Raw genomic sequence first — 26619 nt, 5'->3', positions numbered from 1 at the left:
TTCATCCCAACAGGTGCCCTCCTCCATGCCCATCACCCACCTTCCCTTCCCTCCCACCCCCCCATCCACCCTCAGTTCATCCTCAATTTTTAAGAGTCTCTTATGGGTTGCCTCCCTCCCTCTCTTTTTTTTCCCCCTTCCCCTCCCCTGTGGTCTTCTGTTAGGTTTCTCAGGATCCATGTAAGAGTGAACACATATGGTATCTGCCTTTCTCTTTGTGACTTATTTCACTTAGCATAACACTCTCCAGTTCTGTCAATGTTGCTACAAAAGGCCGTATTTCATTCTTTCTCATTGCCAAGTAATATTCCATTGTGTACATAAACCACAATTTCTTTAACCATGCATCAGTTGATGGACATTTAGCACTTTCAACAATAGCCAAATTATGGAAAGAAGAGGAAAACTTCTATCAGGTGCTTTGATCCCAAAGATGGGAAGAACATAGATGTAGCTGTTGTTGAATAATGAAGGCTCTCTATTATATAGCAATTTAATTTTAAAAGTGTCTTTGCCTGGTTCTGTATAGTGAATATCAATTAGTATATTGAAATAGAAACTGAGAATAGGTAGGTTTAAAATTAAATAGATTTTTAGGGGCGCCTGGGTGGCTCAGTCAGTTAAGCGTCCAAGTTTAGCTCAGGTCATGGCCTCACAGTTCGTGGGTTCGAGCCCTGCGTTCGGCCCTGTGCTGCCAGCTCGGAGCCTGGAGCCTGCTTCGGATTCTGTGTCTCCTTCTCTCTCTGCCCCTCCCCCCGCTCACCCTCTGTCTCTCTCTCTCAAAAGTAAATAAACATTAAAAAAATTAAATTTAATCTAAAAGATTGTTAATGTTTTGGGCCATCAAATAGTAAAAATTTATAATGTATATTATAGTTCTGAGTGTGGGTTTGAAGTGTATTAGCACTGGGCTAATTTGTAGAAGGTCTTATTATTTGAGCCAACTTTGTTTATTTCAGAGGGCAAAGTGGATCAGATCATACTATCGTCACAGCAGTATTTTTAGCTTATCTAGAATCTTAGAGCTTAGGAACCTTAGAGCTCACCCAGGGCCTATCAGAGGCGAGGTTCCTTCTGGTGCCATCACTGACGGGGGCTCATGGGGCCTCTTACTGGGGATTCTTTGGGGAAGGGAGCAGGCTCCTACCTTGCTGTTGTTTTTTTTTTTTAATGTTTTATTTATTTTTGAGACAGAGAGAGACAGAGCATGAACGGGGGAGGGGCAGAGAGAGAGGGAGACACAGAATCAGAAGCAGGTTCCAGGCCCCGAGCCATCAGCCCAGAGCCTGACGCGGGGCTCGAACTCACGGACCGCGAGATCATGACCTGAGCCGAAGTTGGACGCTCAACCGACTGAGCCACCCAGGCACCCCATACCTTGCTGTTTTGATGTGTATCTTTTGTTCAAGAATTTCCTAAAACTTGAAACTAGTCAGGTGTTACATTAGAACATGTGAGCATTTAAAATTTTTAATTGAATACCATCTTTTTAAAGGACCTAGGTTTGTAATATTTTCTGGTTTTCATTTCATGGTTTTCCCATTGATGAGGTTGTTCTCTTCACTTTCTTAATAATCTGAAAATATTCTCTTCCCTTCTTATTTGTACCGTCTTCTATTTGGCATTTATGGTAGCAAGGAGGGAAGGGTTGTTTATTTTAATTTTTTTTAAGTTTATTTATTGAAGTAATCTCTACACCCAGTGTGGAGCTCAAACTCACAATCCCGAGATCAAGACTTGCATGCTCTACCGGCTGAGACAGCCAGGTGTCCCAATGATTGTTTATTTTTATTTTTGTTTTATTTTTTAATGTTTGTTATGTATTTTTGAGAGAGAGAGAGAGAGAGAGAGAGAGAGCAAGCTGGGGAGGGGCAGAGAGAGAGGGAGACACAGAATGCGAAGCAGGCTCCAGGTCTGAGCTGTCAGCACAGAGCCCCACAAGGGACTCAAACTCAGAATGGCGAGATCATGACCCAAGCTGAAGTCTGTCGCTTAACGACTAAGCCACCAGGCACGCCTTTTTATTTTTATTTTTTATTTTAGAGAGACAGTGTGCACATGAGGAGGGAGAGGGGTAGAGGGAGAGAGAGAGAATCTCAAGCAGTCTCCACGCTCGGTGTGGAGCCCCACTTGGGTATCGATCCCACAACCCAGAGATTGTGACCTGAGCCAAAATCAAGAGTCAGATGCTCAACTGACTAAGCCACCCAGATGCCCCACGTTATTTTTAGAATAGACTGAAATCATGACTTTCGTTCTTGTCTTACATGGCAACTGGCTTGATTACTGTCTCTTACTTAAAGGTCCTTTAAAACTAGAAGCTATTCCTTTCAGGTAAATGCCTGGTAAGTGATACCAGGAGCTCTGAGGAAGGGGAAGCCATGACACCCCAGTGTAGAGAAGAGTGTCCAAATGCCCTAAGGCTGTATTTCCTTCTAAAGAGCATACTTCCAACAGACATGGCATTCTAGTGTAGACCCAGCAGCTGGGTAGGAAGGCTGTGAAACAGTTTGCTGACTTTTCCTTTAGCAGGTCAGGGGTGGGGACATCATCTAGCCTTGACCTTCAGGTCCACCCTTTGTTCCATCTTTGAGAAATGAAGGTACCTCAATTTTGCTAACTGGCCCAAATTTGTAACTGGCAACAAAGTAAATCACTTGACTCTTTTCTTTTGGTTGTCATTTCTCCTTCTCTCTCTCTTCCTCTCTCTCTCTCTCACAGTTTACTTCTGCTTTCTAGCACCTTTCTTTTTTTTTTTTAATGTTTATTTATTTTTGAGAGAGAGAGAGAGACAGAGTGTGAGCAGGGGAGGGGGCAGAGAGAGAGGGAGACACAGAATTTGAAGCAGGCTCCAGACTCTGAGCTGTCAGCACAGAGCCCAACGTGGGGCTCGAACTCATGAGCTGTGAGATCATGACCTGAGGAGAACTCGGATGCTTAACTGAGCCACCCAGGCACCCCCTCCCACCTTTCCAAGGGAAGCTGTGCTTGATCTTGCTCAGTGCAGGTTACCACGTTAAGATGAATCAGCCATAGACTCTAAACCCTGCAGCAGCGATTATCTGCGTGTAGCCGCCAAATAATTTTAGACAGTTTTGAACAGCTGCTTGCTGTCCAACCACACCAGCTGTGTAGCAGTCCCAGGTGGCGTTTGGGGCAGAAGAATCACCGACCGGAGTGGGTTATTCTCTGGCCAAAACTCGTTTCCAGTTTCAAAGGGCTGTTTCTGAAGGTGTCCTCGTAACCTTTTTGTTTCTGGCTCCGTTAGTTGCCTGATAAGCAGTAGCTAATGCATCATTCCCTAAATATGAGAGGAGCGTTTATTATATTCAGACTCCCAGGCTGCCTGTGCAGCCTTCCTGCCTAGGACCAAGTACTCCCCGCCGAGGAGGGGGACTAGTCAACCTGCAGAGACTTGCTTGCACCCTTCTTGATCTCTCCCAAATTCTGCCTGACTTAATGAGGTTCTTGACCTGCACAGCTGTGTCTTTCTCTCCTGCTCTCTCAGTTTTCCAATATGGGAATCTGGGAAACTCCTCTTTGTTCGCTCTTAAGCCAAGTCTCCAGATAGGGTTTGCTTTGGAAGTTGGTGATGTCTTGTGTTGGTTGTAAACATCAATTTGGATGGCAAGTGGGATGTTTCTGGGGAAAAAAAAAAAAAAACCCTTCTGGGGCAAACCTTTGACAAAGTCACTCAGCTGGCATGTAATTGGAATTTTATTTGCATGGCTTTTTTTCTAAGTCTCTCTAGAAGGACGTAATTCTCTAGAAGACCCAATTCTTACAATGCAAGAAATATTCTCACATCAAGGATTTATATCTGCCTTGTATGCCATCTTTTATTATTTTTATTAGTATTACTATAGTATTAATTCTCCCCCAAGGGAATAGCATTTTTTCTTTCTTTCTTTCTTTTTTTTTTTTTTGCTTGATGACTCCTGCATTTAGTAAATAGTAGCTTTTTTTTTTAGCTGCTTTCTTGAATCTTATATTTATAATATTTTATGGTAGATTTTAAAAAATTGATTACTTCTAGCTGGGCTAGAATCATCAAGTATTAGTTAATTTTTTAAATGTTTTTATTTATTTTTGAGAGAGAGAGGGAGACAGAGCACAAATGGGGGAGGGGGCAGAGAGAGAGGGAGACACAGAATCCGAAGCAGCCTCCAGGCTCTGAGCTGTGAGCACAGAGCCTGATGTGGGGCTCGAACTCACGAGTCGCGATAATTGGTACTGCCATTGGTTAAAGGTAAACAATATGGAGTTAAGAATTTTTATACTATGAGCTATGTATTGGGAATTTTCAGAATTCCGCAGCTACTTGTCTTTAACGCTTGTAACAGGCATGTATGTTTTCCCTTCCTGGTCTTGAAGTCAGTTTTCCCTTTGTTCAGGCAGGTCTGGATGAGTGGTGTCGACCAGAAGGCATACACATATCCCAACGTGGCTGTTTGGTAGACATGTGATGTTTTCTTACTTTGGGCGTTTGGCCAGAAAAGTTTTGTGTGTGTGGGTTTTACTTTTAACAAAGCAGTAAGGGTTTACTTTTTACCAACGTGCGTGTGTGTAAAGATGTATTTATCCGAGCTTTAAGAAAAGAAAAAAACTTGCCAATGTACAAACACCTGATTCGGATCTGTGGGATTTTTTTTTTTTGGCATTAAATAAGATGCTTAAAGAAACACAACAGTGTATATCCATAATTCCATGTCTTAGAAGAATGACTCCCCTTGTGCTAAACCCGTGTGTCGCTAACTGACGGCCGAGTTCCCTTAACCATCCTTGTCTGCTCCTCTCTGCAGCCTCTGGAAAGCGTGGAAGCTTCTCTCTGCGCAGCGTGCTCTAAAGGTCTGGTCTTCTGGTTGCCTGTCCACCTTCACTTTTCTCCTAGAACCCCTGTCGTGTGGCCTGGGGGCTCCAGAAGGAACCAGCCCCAGCAGATGTTAACGGAGGTGTGCCTCAGCCTTCGTTACTGCAACTTTTTTTTTAAGCATTTATTTAGAGAGAGAAAGAGAGTGCAAGTGGGGCAGGGGCAGAGAGAGAGAGAGAGGGAGAGAGAGAATCCCAAGCAGGCTCCACACTGTCAGCACAGCCTGACATGGGCTTGATCCCACCAACTGTGAGATCATGACCCGAGCTGAAATCAAGAGTCAGACGCTTAACCCACTGAGCCCCCCAGGCGCCCCCATTACTACAACTCTTGGCAGCTGCTTCCCTGGGCTCCTTGCTACCACCCACCCGATCTTCTGGGACTCAGATCCCCCCCCCCACCAGAAGTGACTCTCCCCCGGCTCCTCTGGCCCCTTATCCCTCACTTCATCCTCTAAACACCCACCTGCCATCCCTCAAGGCCAGCTTCTCTCGATTTTCCAAGGAAATAGTGACCCGATTCAATTATTTGGGGGCAGCAGCCGTTGATGGAATGAGTGGAAGCCCAGGTCCCGTATGAGCGTCTAGTCGCGGCGAAACAACACAAACGCAGTGGCTTAAAGCAATAACCATCGATTATTGCACAATTCCTATGGGTCCGGAATTCAGGAGCAGCTTAGCTGGGTGGTCCTGGCTCGGATCTGAGTCTCTTGTGTTTCAGTCAGGATGAGGATGTTGGCTGCTGTCCTTTGAACACCACCCCGCCCCCTCCCACCCCCCCACCCCCACCGGCTCCACTGCCCGGACTGTCCCACAGTGCTAGAAGCTTCCCTGCAGTCATATCTTCTGCTTCTCCTGGCTGAGTCAGGGAATGAGCCAAGCTGGGCACTGGCGCGAAAAGTGCCAGCTTCTGAGCTGGAGGCCACTCTGTCTGTCCTCCTGCTCCCCACCCTGTAGTAGACAGAAAAACGGCCACGTCCTGATCTCAAACCCTGTGAAGATGGCCCCTCACGTGGTAAAGGAACCGTCCTGGTGGGATTCGGGTGAGAGTCTTGAGATGAGAGATTGTCCTGGATTGTCCAAGGGAGGCCCCGTGTGGTCGTGGTGTCTCCCCATGAGAGGGGTGGGAGGCCGGAGAGTGGGGGAGATGGCGTGCCCTGCTGGCTTTGAAGAGGGAGGAAGGGCTCCCAAGCCTGAACACGGGGTGGTCTCTGGAAGGGTGAAGAAACGGATCCTCCCCACGAGCCCCCAAGAAGAGTTAGGCCTGCTGATCGCTTGATTTGGACCAGTGAGATGGACTTCGGACTTCAGCTCTGCGAGGCTGGGGCTCCACTCCAGAATAGCACCTCTGAGAAGGCGGAGCCCCTGCCCTCCAACCCCGGCATCCGGTCAGAGGGCCCTCTTTCCAGGAGAGGTGGGATGTCGGCATTTCTCAACCTGGCCCAGCCACCTGTGGTCGAGGCCAAGTCCCGGGCAAGTGCAGGAGGGAGCTGGGGGCTCCTTTCCTCCTTCTGGCCCCTACTTGTGGGGTGGAGGCTCCACCGTGCCCTAAGAGCTCGGGGGCCCCCACCGCCTTGGCACCTGGGGCAGACGTTCCTGCTGGGGGAGGCAAGCCCAGAAGACCAGAGGCTGCTGCCCGCTGCCCGGGCCCACCAAGCACTCTGCTCCCAAGACAGGGTATCACTCCGAGGGAAGCACACCATGCTCCCCAGCGCCCAACAGAAACTAGGCTCATGGTTGCCTAGGGCAGGGCTGGGGGGCGGGGGCGGCGTGAGGGGTACCAGGGCTGACGGCTAAAGGGTGCCGCAGGCTTCCTTTCTGGCGGTGCGTGGCATTTGGGGAAGAGGCATTTTGCACTTACCTTGCGGGAGACCACATTTGCTTCCCACCAAAATGGACATAACACACAGGAGACGCCTTAAAAGCCGGGACACAACCTTGCCATCTCCTGGGAACCTTCGGGAAGAGGAGCAAAGCTCTCCCCTTCCCACCCACCCCCGGGAGCGGCCCCGCTTGGGACCGACACCCCAAGAGCTTTTCCCAAGACATTTTGATCCCGAGTTCAACCAGCCGAAACAAAACCTTGGGAGTGAAATAAATGCCTTCCACTTAGATGCTTAGTTCGTTATCTGGCCCCTGAGTAAAGCTTCGTTGTTTTCAGCTGACTCTGGGGTCCCTGCAGCTGGGCTCTGTCCAGCACACTGTTTATATTTTGCACCCAGTTTAAAACCGCAGCGTATCTTTTCTAAGGCTCTGTTTTAAACTGGATGCATAAAAAAAGAGAGCAATGGATTTTTTTATTTGCTGAGATGAAAACCTGCCTGTCAGTCGTTCATGACTTTGTGGCCTGGCTCTTTTTGCGCTTAAGTTTTTTTGTGTGTGTTTCTTGGAAATTATGACCCAACCTTCTGCTTCCCAAGCCCTCGTTCTCGATTCCCATCCCCTCTCCTCCCTCTCACTGGGCCTGAAGACATTCTGACCGAGCGGAGGAAGTTCACGTTCACCACAAAGGATTCCCAGAGGGCCACGGGGCCTTCCACAGCGTGAGGCCTGTGGCCGTGAGGGAGTGATGTGGGATGACGTACACGGAGCTTCCTTATGGGGACAATGCCCCTCGTGTGTCTCACTCCGATCAGTTCTCAGATCCAGCCACAGACTGGGCTTCATATTCTGTGTTTCTTTAACTTTGGTCAGTTATGCCACGTGGGGCTGTTGGCTCGAACCCAGGTAGACGTGATTCCAAAATCTCAGAGCCAGCGCCACGGATTAACAGCTAACCCGGGCGCGTGTTCGGCTGTTTTTAAGACAGAGAAGAAATAATCACCAGCCTAAAATCAGGTGACATCAAACGCCGTGGCTAAGCGGCCGCATAGAGGTGTGGGGCGAAGGGTTAACGGTGGACCACCCGATAGCCCACAGGTAACCCGGTCTGCGTGTTTACTTTGCAGAATGTTCAGCTGCAAATGACGCTGAGCCACAGGACTGCGTCGAGAATCTCATTTGCGTACGATAATAATGTATGTCAAGCAAAACCACCAGTCAGTACTTTGCAAACTGTGCCCTGGTGGTAGTTTGAGGCCACGGCTGGTATTGATGTGGAACAAACAGGAAACACAGGTTAAGGCCACACTGGGTCCCTCCCTTTGTGGCATGAGCACAAATGGCTGAAAAGCACCCCAAAGGGCGGATGGACTAGCCTGGCAAAAACCAGAATGAGACTGTGGTGCAAGGCCTGGGGAAGACCCCTGCCTCCAAACCTAGCCTCCCCAGCAGGTTCGACACCCCTCAGCACCGCCTGAGTTCCGACCACCGGAGGGTAAACCTCTCTGGGCCTCAGTTTCCTCACCTGTGAAACGGGGGTGACCTTATTGTCATCCTTCAGCCACAGGAAACTGGAACATCCCCTGGGGACTTCTTGGTGCTCTAAAGTCTATCTGAAGTCTCTTGATACTTTCAGACTGCTCAAAAATCATAATAGTTATGACAGATTACTAATACGGAGGGAGGGTCTGAGGCCAGTAATACACTGAAGGCTCGAAGGCAGAACCTAACGGGGGATAAGCCAGCTCTACCTGAAGGAGCTGGGCATGGCGGTCGGACTAATAACCCCCCAACACTGGTTATTATTAGGATGCGAAGGGGCCGTGGAGAACTAGAATCAGATTTTCTACTCATCCACTCTGGAGGCAGAAAGCTGCAGCGGTAGGGATGATGTTAGCAATCTCCTAGACCCCCAGCGACTCTCCAGTGTCTTACCAGATCAGAGGCAGAAGCTACTTCACTGTGGCCCCACCTTGAACTGCTCTTCGTGCCAAACGCAGGGGCAGGTTGCAAAGCTCTGCTTTCGAGTTTGGGGCTCTTTGGGCAGGCATTTGCATAGGAGGCCCAAAATGCATATCTAATGCTTGATTTCTTTTTTTTTAATTTTTTTTTTTTGAGAGAGAGAGACAGAGCACGAGTGGGGGAGGGGCAGAGAGAGAAGGGGGACAGAGGATCCGAAACGGGCTCTGGGCTGACAGCAGCGAGCCCAACGCGGGGCTCGAACTCACAAATGTAAGATCATGACCTCGGCTGAAGTCAGACATTCAGCCAGTTGAGCCACCCAGGTACCCCTCATAACGATTTCTTAAAGGACAGCATCGGCCAGTGCCACCAGCAAAGGGCAGTCGGTTCTGGATTACACAACACGTAGGAGAGGGCCCCAAAAGCAACAGACCAGCAAGGCGGACGCTGGTCCCACCAGTCTTAGAACGTTTCCCTGAACAACCGGTAAGGAAGACGGTCTGACTGCAAGAGGAGGCCACGCAAGGATTGAAATTTGAACCCATTTGATCCCCAGGGTGACTGAGGAGATGGTACGGAGTTCAGTCTGAGGAGCTGTGTGTGCTCACTCATGCGGGCCATCAGGCCACAGGGCACACGGGCCTGGCAGAACAGGTGACCCAGGGAACTGGACCCATCCACAGGCCTCCTGTAAGCAGTGAGTCCCACTCTGGGGGACACCCTGTCCTGAGCATGAAGGGGGTGGGGGGGAAAGCAGGGAGGAGATATTAAGATCTCTGTTCATCTGACCGGCCTACACAGAAGAAGGCTTTCCACGCTCTCCAAAATCAGGGTCTTCTTGCTATCATCAGAGCTCACAGCCGCACCCCAGGGCCAGCCATTCTCTGCCCGGGGCCTGGGCTCTGGACAGTTCTGTCAGTCTTCCTGAGTCCTGGGCATGTTCTCTAATCTTTTCCAACCCTGAGGGATATAAAAATAATCTGCCGGTGTCCCACTTGGGTTCTTTGTGTGAAAGCAACAAAAACTATCCCTGAACAACTTCAGCAAAAAACGGGATGAATGACAGCAAATGGGAGGACCTCTGGACCGAAGGAACAAAGAGCCAGGTGTGGCAGGGGCAGGAATCTGGCCCCTTGGGGCCTGAGGAATAAAAACGAATGGTTTGCTTCATCTGGGACTCAGTGCTGAGCAGTGTCTGAGGCCGACGTGGAGGGGTGGGCAGCCTGTAACTGAGTGTGCATGCGTGCGTGTGCGTGGGTGTGCGCGTGCGTGTGTGTATGTGTGTGTGTGTGTGTGTGTCCTTTTTCCTTCATCATTGTCTCCCTCCAGGCAAGACTGAACTGAACTTCCTGGGGGGAGGGTCCTGTCCACCTGGGCTAGAGGAGGGCGGGGCATCTTCCCCGAGTCACGGAAGAGGTGCTAGTTCGAGGTCATTCCTCAAAAGCCAAAGGGGAGCCTAACCAGAGGGTAGAAACAGCATTAATAGCCACTCCCGCCACCTTCCCCACCCCATCTCTGCTCTCTGCCTTATGTTTTTGTCCAGCCTTTTAACCAATCCGTCCGTCTCCCCGGCGGAGCCCAAACTCCAGGACAGGGACATTCTCCTGCACTTTTATTCCCCTGAGGGGCAGGGGTGGGAGGGAATTCAGCACCAGCCCCGATCGCCATCGGGGTCGCGATCACTGAGTAGCTGCCTAATAACTACTGATGGAATTGAGCTCAGTAAAATCAAAGACAAGAGAAATGAAATGCGGATCTTCTTAACACTTCACAACATCTCTGCGCCCCAAGGTAGAGTGCCAAGGGTTAAACACATCACACCGGCTTTGTGTTCCTGAGGCCTCGTCACCCGGCGGGCGCCTTCTTGCTACCTCCACCTCCACCCACCCTGGGCAGGGTGACCCCCTGTGGTGTTGCAGAATAATGGAATAATTTTGCCACTTGCTGTCAAGACGTTGCATCGCACCATGAGGGTCTTACTCCGAGATGAAGTATGGAAGCAGGCCCGAGAGGGGCCAAATGTTCACTTCCACCCTTGAGAAAGGAAGGTGAATTACAACAAAGTCGTGTTGACTCATTCTGTTGATGCCCACTATCTTCCCCTTGGCAACAAAGAGCGTGACTCATCCCTTCAGACAAAGGTCACCTATGTTCTCCCGAGAAGTCAGGCACCTTCCTCTCTGGGTTGTGATTGCTTCAACACCGTGATTTCGCGGAGAAATCTTCATCAGGGCGACCCGGCAGCCAGCCGCCGCAGGAGCAAGCTGGTCTGCTTATCACGGTCCATGCGGGAAATACTCAGCTTTTCTATCTTCTCTGCGAAATCAAGACCACTCCTTGGATTCATAAACACCGTCTTCTGCTGCTGTGTTCCGCAGCCTAAGAACAAACTTGGGCTTTCCCAGGAGCATGGGAGAGTAACTGGCAAACCCCGGCAGCATCCTGCAGTGTTCTAGCTTTCGTTCAGAGCTAACTCTCAAAAAAACTTGAAAGAGGGCGCCTGCCTGGGTGGCTCAGTCGGTTAAGCATCCAACTTCAGCTCAGGTCATGACCTCATAGCTCATGAGTTCGAGCCCTGCGCTGGGTTCTGTGCGGAGAGCTCAGGGCCTGGAGCCTGCTTTGGATTCTGTGTCTCCTTCTCTCCCCGTTTCTCTCCCACTTGCGCTCTCTCTTTCTCTCAAAAATAAAGATTTAAAAAAAAAAAAGCCTTGAAACAAATGAACAGACTTGAGTTTTCTGATGGTCATTGGGGTGACGCCCACCTCAAAAATCCCCACGCCTGGCTTACCTGGCTTACCGCTGAAGTTCAGGCCCCCCTAGCCCAAGAGAGCCCTGGGGGAGGTCAGCTGCCTTCTCTGCAAGTGGATCAGTGGCCCTTGTATAGAAACCACAGCTCATGACCACCTTTTGATAGGTGGTTGTTTCCTGGGGTTTGAGGTCACGACCTGAGCTGCTCTAGGGCTTTGTGGAACACAGATGCCCCTTAGAAGTTTGGGGCCCACTCCTCTGCATCCGTGTGAGGCCCTCCAGGTGACCCCTGTGGGGTCACTCGGGGAGGCCCAGGATCTCAATGCGCTTGGGTTTCTGGGCACTGCACGATTGGCCACTGACCAGGATGGGGTGTCCTGACACTCCTACTCTGAGATACTTTGGGGTCATGAGAAATTTACAACAAGAAAACTGAGGCCCAGAAAGGTTAAGTGATTTGCCCACAGTCTGGAGAAAAGACACTTTAGAGATGGCTCCACCCTGGACACCATGTGGGTTTTTTATTTTACAAGTTTTTCAGAGAAAGAGAGAAACACAGGCAGGCAGACATCATCCCCAGCCTGTATACAGACACCCAAATCAACAGAGCACAGAGGGGTGGGGGGCACAGGAAATCTAGAACCCAGCTTCCTGACGAGGGGACGGGCTCAGCTGGTTTTGTCTGCTCGACAGCACCCCTCACACTGTGCAGATACTGCTGGTAAAGGAGGAGGGGCCCAGGCTCTGCACCCTTCCGCCCCGGCAGCTGGACCACGCGGACCCCAGCACTCCATCCCTGTCGGAAGGTGGCTCTGTAGCCTTACCAAGATTTCAGAGAGGTGCAGAGGCCTGAGGGAAAATGGTACCTTCTGCCTCCCAGGCATAAAGTCAGGGGCCAGCCAGCCCAGAAACGCCCCTGTGCTCTGGTGTCCAGCTCAGAGAGGGCCAGATGGGGGTGCCTCCGGGAGCCAAAAAGACTCCCTGAAGCTGAGGGCCAAGAGTGGGTTTTTATGTCTCCTGGTCTTTGGGAAATAAAAGTAAGTTTGAGCTGTGGTTTCTACACAAAGGCCACTGATCCGCTTGCAGAGAAGGAAGCTGGCCTCCCCCAGGGCTCTCTTGGGCTAGGGGGGCCTGAACTTCAGCGGTAAGCCAGGCGCGGGGATTTTTGAGGTGGGCGTCACCCCAATGACCATCAGAAAATCCAAGTCTGATCATGTCATGTTCCCCCGAAACTGAAACTGCTCGGTGGCTCCCAACTGATCCTAGGCAGACGCCTCCAAGCCCCCTGTGGTCCTGCTCTTGTCTTAACCCAGTAGAGGGCAGGCCCCAGCCCCTGAGCTCCTTGCCCTGCTCACTCTGCCCCCAGCACTCCCTGACCCCATCCTGACAGGAGATCTCTACTTCCATCCGCTGCCCAGAGGCATCCCTGATCCCTACCCTCAGTGGGGGCCTTCAGATTGTTCCCCACCTTCCCAGACCCCACATATCTTCCTAATATAACTCATAATTATAAGTACGTGACTTCATAGCCATCTAATGGCTGGGTGTCCTCCCCATTCAGCTGTCAGCTCCCCACTGCGTGTTGCCAGCATCCAGCTTTGTCCCCGGCACCACAGCAGACACTCAGTAAATCTGGAAACAATGGCCCCGGCCTGTGTGCAGCTGTGACCCATAGCACAGGGAAGGGAGCCCTGAGCCTGGAGCTCCAGTCTGGTCTGATCCAGGCTTACCTCCGGACCACAGACAGTCCCTTGGATGTCCTCACCTTGCTCCTTTCTCTGTGCTCTGTGACCTTCTGCTCTCTCAGGACTTCCCTCAGGCCCCAATGTCTTAATCACCAGGAACTGGTTCCCCTGTTTGGGAAAAGCTGGATGTCAATGAAGTTTCTCCAGGGCACCCTCCCACACTAACCTGGGCAGACAGGGCCTCTGCGCCCTCCCTCAATTCCCTGACAGCCCCTCCCACCGCAGGGAAAGGGAGATAAGAAACTAATTTGAGCTGGGAGACCACAGAGACTATAGTTTCCGTATTATCTTCAGACACATTTGCATGTTAACAGGCACCTGCCCAAGACCAGACTCTCTAAGGACTGTGGGGAGGACAGGTAGGTGAAACGTTGGGGAAGAAGCCTTTTTGGTGCCCTTGAAACTGACCTGGAGGTTACTGTTTGCCTGAATGACTTGATCGTTTATGCAGCAAAAATATTTGAGGTCCAATGTGTACAAGCCAACCTATCATGGGCTTTGTTAATGTGGTGAAGGTTCCTGAACACTCAGCTGGGAGCATTTGCTGATCAAGCCTGCAGTGGAAAGAAGCCCTGAAATCGTATCCATATTGGGGCCCAGGAATTCTGGCAATCAAGCATGAGATGATCTTGCCTGAAGCTGAGCCTTGATCCCTTAGGTCTCTGAGACCAGAAAGGCAAACCTCTTCTGATTTCAGCAACCAGATGCCCCGGAGGCCATTGGAACCCAGCAAATCCAGCTCCCGCCCTCTTTTAAACAGCAGCAATTCTGCAGAGACAAGGGACAAGTAGAAGACAGGATGAGACTTAATATTCTTAAGATGTCAGTACTCAACCAAATTAATCTACAGATTCAACACAATCCCTAGTGAAGTCCCAGCTGCCAGCTTTGGCAGAAGTGGGTCTGAATTTTAATATGAAACTGATCCAAATTTTAATATAAAAATGCAAGGGACCTTCAATGGTCAAAATAATCTTGTAAAAGAGAAAATTCAGAACTGACATTTCCCAATTTCCAAAGTTACTACCAAGATACAGTGATCAAGAGAGTGTGATACTGACATAAGAATAAGCATGTAGGGGCGCCTGGGTGGCTCAGTCAGTTGAGCGTCCACCTTCGGCTCAGGTCATGGTCTCACAGCTCATGAGTTTGGGCCCCACGTCAGGCTCTCTGCTGACAGCTTGGAGCCTGGAGTCTGATTCAGAGTCTGTGTTTCCCTGTCTTTCTCTGACCCTCCCCCACTCACACTGTCTCTCTCTCTCTCCCAAAAATAAACATCAAGAAATTGAAAAAAAAAAAAAAAAAAAAAAGAATAAGCAAGTAGATCTATGGAATAAACACCAGAATCCAGAAATAAACCCTTTATGGTCAATTTGTGGTCACATGACTTTTTGTAAGCATGCCAATATCGTTCAAAGGGGGAAATAGCCTTTTCAATAAAGGGTGTGGGAGCAACTACCATGAGAGTCTTAAATACAGAGAACAAACTGAGGATTACTAGAGGGTGGTGGGTGGAGGATGGGCTAGATAGGTGATGGGTACTTAGCAGGGCACTTGTTGGGATGAGCACTGAGTGTTGTACATAAGTGATGAATCATTAAATTCTACTCCTGAAATTACTAGTGTACTGTACGTTAACTAAGTTGAATTTAAAGATAGAAAAGAAGAAAGAAAGAAAGAAAGAAAGAAAGAAAGAAAGCTGGAATAACTGAATATCCACAAGCAAAAGAATGAATTTGGACCCCCTACCTCACCATACACAATAATTAATTCAAAAATGGATCGTAGTCCTAACCATAAGAACTAAAACTACAAAATTTGTGGAAGAAAACATAGGTGTAAATCTTCATGACCCGAAGTTAGGCAATGGTGTCTTAAAAACAATACCAAAAGCACAGGTGACAAAAGGAAAAATTAGATAAATTGGATTTCATCAAAATTAAAAACATTTGCACTTCAAAGGACACTAACAAGAGAATGAAAAAATAACCATAGAATGGGAGAAATATTTGCAAATCATATATCTGATAAGAGACTTATATTCAGGGGTGCCTGGGTCGCTCAGTCAGTTGAGCATCTGACTTCAATTCAGGTCATGATCTCGCAGCTTGTGGGTTCGAGCCCGGCATCGGGCTCTGTGCTACCAGCTCAGAGCCTGGAGCCTGCTTCGGGTTCTGTGTCTCCCTCTCTTTCTGCCCCACTCCCCGTGTGCTCTCTCTCTCTCTCTCTCAAACATAAACATTAAAAAAAATTTTTTTAAAGAGACATATTTAGAATATATAAAAAAACTACCACCGCTCAACAATAAAAAAGACAAAAAAATCCAATTTTAAAATGGGCAAAGGATTAAAAATGGGCAGAGGACTGAAAGGATATTTTTCCAAAGCAGACATCCAGATGGCCAACAGACACATGAAAAGATGCTCAACATCACTCATCATCACAAAAATGGAAATCGAAACCACAATGAGATACCACCTCACACCTGTCAGAACGGCTAGTATCAAAAGATAAGAAACGGGGTGCCTGGGTGGCTCAGGCAGTTGAGGATCCGACTTCAACTTCTGCTCAGGTCATGATCTCAGTTTGTGAATTTGAGCCCCTGATCGGGCTCACAGAGCCTGCTTCTGTCCCCTTCTCTCTCCGCCCCTCCCCCACTCTCTCTGTGTCTCTCTCTCTCTCAAAAATAAATAAACGTTTGAAGAAAAAAAGACAAGATATAACAAGTGTTGGTGAGGATGTGGAGAAAAGGGAACCTCATGCACTGTTGGATTTGCCTGGCAGCATAGCAGTTCCTCAGAAAACGAAACATAAAACTACCATGTAATCCAATAATTCCACTACTGGGCATTTACCCAAAGAAAATGAAAACATTAACTCAAGAAGATATAGGCACCCCTATGTTTACTGCAGCATTGTTTACAATAGCCAAGATACGGAAGCAGCCCAAGTGTCCGTGGATGAATGAATGGTTAAGAAGCTGTGGTATAGAGTGGCCAAAATGAACAAATCAGGAGACTATAGATGCTGGAGAGGATGTGGAGAAACGGGAACCCTCTTGCACTGTTGGTGGGAATGCAAATTGGTGCAGCCGCTCTGGAAAGCAGTGTGGAGGTTCCTCAGAAAATTAAAAATAGACCTACCCTATGACCCAGTAATAGCACTGCTAGGAATTTATCCAAGGGATACAGGAGTGCTGATGCATAGGGGCACTTGTACCCCAATGTTCATAGCAGCACTCTCAACAATAGCCAAATTATGGAAAGAGCCTAAATGTCCATCAACTGATGAATGGATAAAGAAATTGTGGTTTATATACACATTGGAATACTACGTGGCAATGAGAAAAAATGAAATATGGCCTTTTGTAGCAACGTGGATGGAACTGGAGAGTGTGATGCTAAGTGAAATAAGCCATACAGAGAAAGACAGCTACCATATGGTTTCACTCTTATGTGGATCCTGAGAAACTTCACAGGAACCCATGGGGGAGGGGAAGGAAAAAAAAAAAAAAAGAGGTTAGAATGGGAGAGAGCCAAAGCATAAGAGACTTAAAAACTGAGAACAAACTGAGGGTTGATGGGGGGTGGGAGGGAGGAGAGGGTGGGTGATGGGTATTGAGGAGGGCACCTTTTGGGATGAGCACTGGGTGTTGTATGGAAACCAATTTGTCAATAAATTTCATTAAAAATAAATAAATAAATAAATAAATAAATAAAAGAAGCTGTGGTATAGATACATGATGGAATATTAGTCATGAAATAGAACAGGACCTCGCCATTTGTGACAACATGGATGGACCTAAAGGGTGTCACACTATATGAAATAAATCAGAGAGATAAAAATACCGTATGATTTCACTTCTACGTGGAATCTAAAAAACAAAACAAACAAACAACAAACAACAATGATGAAAAAGAGAAACAGACTCATAAATATGGAAAACAAACTAGTGGCTGCCAGAGGGGAGGGCACGGGGGGGGGGGAGGGGGTTAGAAGGAACAGGTGAAGGGGATTAAAAAGTACAAACCTTCAATTATAAAATAAATAAGTCATAGGGAAAAAAAGTCCAGCACAAAGGAATATAGTCAATAATATTGTAATAACTTTGTGTGATGACAGATGGTAACTATACTTATCATGGTGAACACCTTGTAACGTATATAATTGTCAAATCACTGTGTGGTACACCTGAAGCTAATATAATGTTATATGTCAACTATACTTCAATTAAAATTTGAAAAAAAAAAAAACTAAAAATAGGCAAGGGATTTGAATTTTCCATAGAAGACAAATAGCCAATAAGCACCCAAAAAAATTGGTCGATAATATTATCCATCAAGGAAGTGCAAATCAAAACTGCAATGAGATACACTTCACATCCACTAGGATGGCTAGAATCAAAAAGACAGATGTTGGCGAGAGTGTAGAGAAATCGGAACCCTTCTGCATTGTTGATGAGAATGTAAAATGGTGCAGCTGTTTTGGCAAACAGTTTGGCAATTCCTCAAAGAGTTAAATGTAGAGTTGACACGTGACCCAACAATTCCACTCCCAGGTATATACCTAAGCAAAATGAAAATGTGGTGGGTCTACACCCAAATCTGCACACAAAGGTACACAGCGGCCTCATTCCCAATGGTCAAAAGGTTCAAACAATCCAGTGTTCAGAACTGTGGTCTCCGCACAATGGAACATTATTCGACCATAAAACTGAATGAAGCACTGATACATGCTACAGTGTGGAGAAATCTTGAAAACATTATGCTAAGTCAAAGAAGCCAGTTATTTAAAAAACCACATATTGTGTTACTCCATTTAAAAGAAATGGCCAGAATAGGCAAATCCATAAAGACGGAAAATCAATTAACGTTTGCCAAGATCTGGGGAAGAGGGACTAGGAGTGACTGCTGATGGGTCCAAGATGTCTTTTGGGGATGATAGGATGCTCTAAAATTGGTTTTGGTGATGGTTGCACAACTCTGTGAATATACTGATAACTATTAAATTATATATTTTATATTGAGAATGTATGCTGATTTATATCGAAAACTTTTTATTTTTTTTTCAACATTTATTTATTTTTGGGACAGAGAGAGACAGAGCATGAACGGGGGAGGGGCAGAGAGAGGGAGACACAGAATCGGAAACAGGCTCCAGGCTCTGAGCCATCAGCCCAGAGCCCGACGCGGGGCTCGAACTCACGGGCCGCGAGATCGTGACCTGGCTGAAGTCGGGCGCTTAACCGACTGCGCCACCCAGGCGCCCCAAAACTTTTTATTTTTTAATGTTTATTTGTTTTTGAGAGAGAGAGAGAGGGTGCACACACATCGTGCCAGTGGGCGGCAGGGGTCAGAGGGAGGGTGGGGACAGACGATCCAAAGCGGGCTCCACGCTGACAGCAGAGCGCCCAATGAGGGGCTTGAACTCACAAACCGTGAGATCATGACCTGAGTTGAAATCAGATGCTTAACAGACTGAGCCACCCAGGCGCCCCCAAACTAAATGACACATTCTAACGCGCTACACAGATGTTATTAGGGTAGGTGGCCTCTTGTATGACAATCCCATTCAATGAATGTTCCTTCATTCAAAAACTACGGCATGCCAACCACATGCCAGATGCTGTGGGGGTTGTTGAAGTGACCAAGATCCCGTCATGGCCTTTCTGAGAGACACAGTCCCCCAGAAGAGCAAATGCACACCCAAATGCCTCTAACAGGAGAGGGACTGTGTGCCCCTGTCACAATAAGGCACTAGTGTAAGAAAGAATGACAAAGGAGAGAACTGGAAACCCTAACTGTCTCTTCCTCTTGGGGAAGGAGAGGAGTCTGGTGCAGAGGGAGGCATGGTTCTGCAGAAATTTCCCTTCTCCTTCCTTTGGGGGCTCTCCAAGCCACCCCCGCTGGATGGATGGGTGAACTGGTGAGTACCTGCTGAGTTGGGTGTCCTGAGGCTGCACGGAGGGCTAAGCCATGGCCCGCAGTGCCTGGTGTCCACAGGCCCCCGGGCCGGGGACACTGTGAGAAGCTGACGAACAGAGCCCATGACCTGTAGAAGGCAGCATGTGGCAGATGCTGGCTTGATGTTCAGGATGGTAAGGGCCATAGGAATGCCACGTCCTGCTTCGGCTCTTTCCAGATTGTGCTCCTTGAGGTCCCCTGTGTGGGCAGCTGCCTCCTTGTCCATCCATGCGGACTTGGACTTGCATGAAGGGCTGTGCTGCAGTTGGTTTAAGCCGGGGTTAGGAATGAGATGAGAACAGGAGAGGGAGGCCAGTCTATGGGGCACCAGACTCTGTTCCGACCTTTTAGGGACCTTTCCCTCCTCCTCTTCTTCCTCTTCTCCCATGTCTAAGCACCCCTGCCGCACCTTGCTCATTGAATCCCTGCTCCCAAGAAAGGACCTGATCCCTGCCCCCACCATGTACATCAGTGCCTCCCTGCATGGGGCGAAGCCCCACTAGAGGGACCCCTCAGCCACTCAGGAGTGGGGTCCCCAAACCCTTCCTGCCCCCACTCCCCAGGCTTAGGCCCAGGAGTCAATTCTAATAGGATTAATATATATTTTTTAATGTTTATTATTTATTTTTGAGAGAGAGAAAGAAAGAGCACAGATGGGAGAGGGGCAGAGAGAGAGGCAGACACAGAATTGGAAGCAGGCTCCAGGCTCTGAGCTGTCAGCACAGAGCCGACATGGGACTCAAACCCATGAACCGTGAGATCGTGACCTGATGCTTAACCAACTGAGCCCCTTGGGTGCCCCCCAGGAGCCCGTTCTAATGCACACAGAGTTGCAAGGGCTCAACCCACTGGGATTAGTTGCTCCCATCAAAGGCAGAGGTGCAAGATCTCTGCTGGAGATTTTAGGGAGGTGAGGTCCCTGAAAGCTTTGCTTTTCCCTGTGAAAGGAAAGTCCGGGGTGCCTGGGTGGCTCAGTCAGTTGAGAGACTTTTTTTTTTTAACGTTTATTTATTTTTGAGACAGAGACAGAGCATGAATGGGGGAGGAGCAGAGAGAGATGGAGACACAGAATCTGAAACAGGCTCCAGGCTCTGAGCTGTCAGCCCAGAGCCCGACGCGGGGCTCGAACTCATGGACCGTGAGATCATGACCTGAGCCAAAGTCGGACGCTTAACTGACTGAGCCACTCAGGCGCCCCGAGAGTCAGACTCCTGATTTCAGCTCGGGTCATGATTCCAGGGTTGTGATATCGAGCCCCATGTGGGGCTCTGTGCTGAGCATGGAGCCTGCTTGGGGTTCTCTCTCTCTCTCTCTCTCTCTCTGCCCTTCTCCCCTGCTCCTCCCCCCCCCCAAAATAAAATAAAACAAATAATAAGAGAAAGTTCACCCCAAGTTAAAATAGTATCTTAGGGGAAGGACTTGGCTATTTGGGCCCCAGGTTGGGCACACAGCCTGAGGCCTCCCGATCAAACCTGAGAAGCCTCCCACGATGAGGATGAGGCAGTCTAATTGACATTCTTGAATGAAAGGCTTAGAAAGCAAGCCAGACTTTCAGGAAAACCCTCCAGCCCATTCACGTTTCCTGTGACCCTCGGTGACCCAAGTGAGGAGCTGGGGGAGGCTCCTACCCACATGTGACTCACTTCTCTCTGTTCAACCCATGACTTGATCTCAAGGACAACACTGCTGAGGTACTCTCCCTTCTCAAATGCCACTTCCTCCACCCGGGCACCTGTACCCTCTTCTTGCCCTGCTAGTGCCTGGCCCTCCTTCTGGAAGCCTCCTCCCTCAGTCCTGTTCTCCACAGAAACCAATGGCGGCTGGTTTCTGCATTAACAGAATTAACCTCAGATGGGTCACAATCTCGGGGATGACAGGGACCAGGATGGAAGCTGGGCAGCCCTCTACAGAGGCCAGAAATCCTCCCGAAGACCGGTCTGGAGAGGAGAGGGCACGGCGCCACTGCTGGGCGTGGTCACACAGGTGCACGTGGGACGACACCACCCACAGCAGCCACAACAACCTCGACCAGATCGGGATGCGGCTGCCCCCGGGCTCTGAGAGGTTGTGTGCCCAGCAGAGCTGAGGTTACCCACCCTCATCCACAAGGGAGTTTGGCACAGTGAGTGCCTGGCATTCTCAAGTTCCCCAGTGGGAGGGGGGATCTGCCTTATCAGGTGGGGGGTTCCCCAAATACAGGAGGGAGATAAAGATCCCAGGTGACCACAAGGCATGACAGATGGCCATTCATCTTTGGATAAATACCCAGAGCAAGGGCATCCAACTCCACTCTTCCTACTCCCTGCCTTCCTGACCAGCATGAGCTCTGAGTTTGACAACAGTTACTCATGGCTGAGTCAGCTATTCAACACATATTTGTTGAGGTCCCAGGCCAAGTGCAAGGGTCCTTTTGCTTGGGAAAGCTCCTTAGAACAATGTTCGACACGCAGCTGTTAAAACTATTTCCTCTGGTTCTAGGGGTGCCTGGGTGGTTCAGTCGGTTAAGCATCTGACTTCGGCTCAGGTTATGATCTCACAGCTTGTGGGTTCAAGCCCCACATCAGGCTCTGTGCTGGCAGCTCTGAGCCTGGAGCCTGTTTCGGATTCTCTGTATCCCTCTCTCTCTGCTCTTCCCCTGCTCGTTCTCTCACACTCTCTCTAATACATAAAAATTAAAAAAAATTCTTTTCCCTCTGGGCCAAAGGCTCTGCTTCCCTGGACTGCAGCAAACCAGAGGCTGTAACACAAGAACATCTGTAAAAACATGTCTTTTTAGGTTTTTATTTTTTTGAGGCACAATTGACATATACCCTTATATAGTTTCAGGTGTACATGTGTATGTTCTGAAGTGACCACAGTAAGTCTAGTTAACATCCACTGCCACACATAGTTGCTAATTTTTTTTTCTTATGATGAGAACTGTTAAGATTTACTCTCAACAAATTTCAAATATGCAGTACAGTATTATTAACTACAGTCACTGTGTTGTACCTTACCTCCCCATGCCTTTATTTTATAACTGGAAATTTGTGCCTTTTGACCCTCTTCACCCATTTTGCTCCATGGCCCCCCAGCCTCTGATAACCACCAATCTGTTTTCTGTATCTATGAGGTTTTTTTTTTTTTGTTTTGTTTTAGGTTCCACATATAAGTGGCAATCATACAGTACTTGTCTTTCTGTGTCTGACTTACTTCATTAGCATAATGCCATCGAGGTCCATCTATGTTTTGGCAAATGGCAAGACTTCATTCTTTTTTATGGCTGAGTAATATTCCACCATATATATATATACATATACATATATATACATATACATACACACACACACACACACACACATATATATCACATCTTCTTTATCCATTCATCTGTCTGTGGACACTTAGGTTGACTCCATTTCTTGGCTTCTGTAAATAATGCTGTAATGAACATGGGAGTGCAGATATCTTTTCCAATTAGTGTTTTTGTTTTCTTTGGATAAATATCCAGCAGTGGAACTGCTCGTTCATATCCCTTTACGTGCTAAAAAGAGAAATCTGGGTGGGGCGAGGAGCCGTGCAACCTTCCTCGTGCTCCTGCAGCAACAGAGACATTCAAACCATCCACCCCACTGGAGCTCATCAGAAAATAACTTCCTACAGTAGACAGTGCTGGCAGCATCTCTCTGCTGGCCACAGACTATTCTGGGCAATGTTTTGAAAATGAAACTGATTTATTAAAAGCTTACAAGAAGAGGCAAAACACAAAAAACAAAAAAAGCCTGAGGTTGACTTGACTGCTTTGCTGTGGGGAGTGGCCCAAGATCATGAGGGTGAGTAGCCTGGGGGATGCAGCGGTGGCCTGAAAATACAGTTTTCTTGTCCCCACTGTCCCGCTCACTAGCCACATAGCCCTGGCCCAGTCACTCGGGCCTTCGTTTTCTTGTCTGTAAAACAAGGCTGAACCCCTCAGGAGTCCTTGAGTGGCAAACATCAGGAATCCACACGGGATGCCAGGAGGGGTGTTGTCAGAAACACAGACTGGGAGGGTCTCTTGCAGCCTGAGGGCTGGAAGCAGCTGGGCCTTGGGAAGGCTGGGAAAGTGATCTCTTCTTCACTTAACATTTACTGAGTTACCACTCTACATGCCAGGCACGTTCAAGGCCCTGGGATCCAGTGATGAACAAACCCCCAGGATGTCGGCTCTCAAGGAGCTTATGGAGAGCTGGTAAGCAAATGAATACCCATGATAGTACTGAAGATGTCACATGCGAGGAAGACACGGAAGCAGGCTGATGTGATAGAGTCTGGCTGCAGGAGGGGCCCTTTTAGAGTGGCCCTCTCTGAGGAAGGGTCACTTAAGAACATTCCTCCCCCACCTCAAAAAAGAAAAGAACATTCCTGAATGTCAAGCCTGAGGCAGCATGGGAAAGACGGGTTCAGAGTTCTAGGCCGAGGGAACGACATGCCCCAAACCTCGGGTGGGACCAGGTTGTGCTTGTTTAAAGACCAAAGTGCCCTGAGGTCCATCAGCCAGAGCCAGTGGCCTGAATTAAGTCTGAGAGGGAGGCAGGGGCCTGGCAGTGCAGGGCCTGGAGGGCATCTCGGCATGGACTCTCTTTCCACCTCCCCTCTCTGGGCCTACGTGTCTGCTTCACTGTTCTTCCTTCTGCAGACTGGTTTCCTCTGCTGCCCAGGCCACAGGGCAGAACAGGGCTGCCCGTGGGTACCAAGTTCACGCTTGGTCCAGCCACTCACAGGGACTGCCTCAATCCAGGAAAGCCCTGGTCACACGTGCATCTCTGGTCCGATTTCCCGTAGCCCAAACCACGGCAGCTGCTAGGAGCCGAAACAGGCTCCAGGAGTCCATGGTGAGAACAGGGCAAGCACTCCAAACTTACCTCCCCCACAGGGGACTGGACCGGGGGCCCCTCTCCCAGCCCTAGGATTCTGAGTGCAGAATCCACATCGTTCTGAAGCAGTCTCAAAGGTCACGAGGACTTAAGTCAGTTCTCACACATTAGTGAGCACCAGAACCACCTGCAGGGTTTGTAAAAACACAGATGGTGGGGCACCTGGGTGGCTCAGTTGGTTAAGCGACCGAGTTGGGCTCAGGTCATGATCTCGTGGCTCGTGGGTTCCAGCCCCGTGTCGGACTCTGTGCTGACAGCTCAGAGCCTGGAGCCTGCTTTGGAGTCTGTGTCTCCCTCTCTCTCTGCCCTTCCCCCACTCACGTGTGCGCGCGCGTGCTCTCTCTCTGCAAATTAAACACACACACACACACACACACACACACACACAGATGGCTTCTGATTCAGTAGGTCTAGGTGGCAGCCTGAATATTTGCATTTCTAACAAGTTCAGATGATGTTTTAAATACTTTGGTTCCTAAAGTGGAGTCCAGCTCTCTGGCCCTGCCAGTGTCCTTATCCTGCAGGTTTCAGAGTCAGAAGGACAAGAGTCAGGGGTAGGGCCTAGCCTCCATAGCCAGCATTCTGGATCCCTCTGTGCACCAGGGTTTGAGGATCATGGTTTTAAAATGTTTCAAAACACCAGAAATGTCTTTCTTCCTGGCCTTGGGTGTCTAATTAGCAAGCTCTCCACTTTCACCCAAAATGAGGGTTCCTCGGAATCCAGCCTCTGGGTGGGTAAGAGCTCTTTTTGGGGAGCATTTTCAGGAGGAGACCGGGTCCTACTCACCGCGTGGCTCGCTGCTCTGCGTAAATAAATACTGGGAGAAAGTTTGGGGACGCGCCCTCCCAGCCCTGGCTCCCGGGCCTGCGGCTGCTACCCGCCGTCCTGCGGGGCAGTCGGCGCCAAAGCCTCGCGGGGGGTCCTCCAATGAAGCGCCGAGGAACTCCATGACCTCATCGGGAAGCTCTCTCATTGGCTGCCGCCGCCGCGCCGGGCCTGCCCCTTTCATTAGAGCTCCGGGTTTCTGCGCGGGCCCGGCCCCTGGATTGAAGGCTGCTTGGGTTCCTAACTGCAGGCTTTGCAGGCTTCTCTTTAGATTCCTCAGAGGAAACTTCTGTTTCTTGAGAAAGACTGAAGTGTTTTTTTCAACCTGCCAAAGTACTGGTTTTCTGCGCTGGTGTGTTACTGGGGTTTAGCTGGCGCTTTCAGCCTAAGTACCTGACCGATCACATTTATTTCCCATTTATTTTAATCATGTATTCTAAAGAGTTTTGTCTTTCTTTCCAGTGGATGAATTTCTCACGCCCCATCTTACTGCGGAATGCTAGTGACCTTCTCTCCCACATTTACCCTGAGAATTCAGTGATTCCCAGAGAGGGAATATGACTTTCACAAGGTCACACAGCAAGTTAGTTAGATGAAAGTCAGATCCCGGGCTCCTAACTCCAGCTTCAGTGTCACACATTCTCCACTCGGAAGATCAGACCAGACCTGAAATCATTTTTCAAGGCTTGGCTCAGGGGTTACCTCCTCCAGGCAGACTTCCTGGAGCCCCTCTGTGGCCCAAGGGCTCCCCCAGTCCCTGGTGTTCATCTGAGTGCAACCACAGAGCTATTTTTCACTTCTTTGTCGCTTTTCTCAATTAGCTGTAAGTTCCTTGAAGGATGGCATCACATTTTATACAATTTTGTATCCTCAGAACCTAACATTGTCTGGCACACAATAGATGCTTAATAAATGTTTGTTGAATTAAACTGTGGAAACTTTGCATGCTGGTGGCCTTGTGTAGGGAAAGATCACTCGTAAAAGTAGACTCTGTGTTTCTGAGGCTCTTTCATCCTGAATGAGAATTAGCTTTTTTTTTTTTTTTTAATGTTTAACTGAGAGAGAGAAAGGGGGGAGGGGCAGAGAGAGAGGGAGGTAGAAGATCCAAAGTGGGTTCTGGACCGATAGGAGACAGCCTGATGCAGGGCTCGAACTCATGAGCCCTGAAATCATGACTTTGAGCCAGAGTTGGACATTTAACCAACTGAGCCACCCAGGCGCCCCAGAGTCAGCTTCTTTTTACTAATAAAGTGTTTAAAGCGAAAATGTTTGCTAATTCAACTCTGCAGGAACAACCAGATCCTTTGTGCTTACCTAGTAAGTTCCTGATGGCCCTTTAAAATTTCTGATGTGTGAATCAACCATTATTCAAATCAAACCATTTATTTATTCTCCATTTATTCTCTTCTGTGTCTGATCTTCCAGGAAGCTTAAAAATCATTCTAGTCACACTCTTGACTAGGTGATGCAGGTACAATGTTCTCCCCTGTATCCATGTAGTTTCTGATCTTTATGTTGCTGTTCATTCACACATGCAGTTGGGTATTTTATCACTAAGCCTATTTCTGGCAGAAGGTAGGACAGGTGGTATAAGGGTAACAGGAAAGTGTCCCCTAAACTCTGAGTGTGAAAAAACACTCATGAAAATAAGGGATTCCTATCATACAGGCTTAAACCCAAACCACCTTGATTGTTATTATGGTGTCCAAAGCCTAGGCAAAGTAGGCATGGGCGGAGACAGAAAGTGGAAACTCACATAACGGGTCCAGCTTCATCCTGAGCAGAAGACAAAG

The 26619-nt window shown here is 48.7% G+C and overlaps 1 protein-coding gene and 1 long non-coding RNA gene across 2 annotated transcripts in view; one reads left to right on the top strand and one right to left on the bottom strand.

Annotated features, from left to right (window-relative positions):
• RPS6KA5 (ribosomal protein S6 kinase A5) overlaps window positions 1-4959 on the top strand; it is a 194090-nt gene extending 189131 nt beyond the window's left edge. The window contains exon 16 of the mRNA XM_047864085.1: window positions 4399-4959. Coding sequence (XP_047720041.1) covers window positions 4399-4466 — 68 coding nt within the window. The 3' untranslated portion in view covers window positions 4467-4959. The remainder of the gene's footprint in view (window positions 1-4398) is intronic.
• Window positions 4960-12867: 7908 nt separating this feature from the next.
• On the bottom strand, window positions 12868-24888 carry LOC125167218 (uncharacterized). The gene is made up of 3 exons (XR_007152703.1): window positions 24788-24888; window positions 13554-13913; window positions 12868-13253 (listed from the first exon to the last, which is right to left on the bottom strand). It is a non-coding gene; the product is annotated as an uncharacterized LOC125167218 (long non-coding RNA).
• Window positions 24889-26619: the final 1731 nt, after the last annotated feature.

Source organism: Prionailurus viverrinus, chromosome B3 (genome assembly GCF_022837055.1).
Source record: "Prionailurus viverrinus isolate Anna chromosome B3, UM_Priviv_1.0, whole genome shotgun sequence".
NCBI lineage: Eukaryota > Metazoa > Chordata > Mammalia > Carnivora > Felidae > Prionailurus > Prionailurus viverrinus.
The sequence above is the reverse complement of the archived record's forward strand: the minus strand, read 5'-3'. Positions and strand labels throughout refer to the sequence as shown.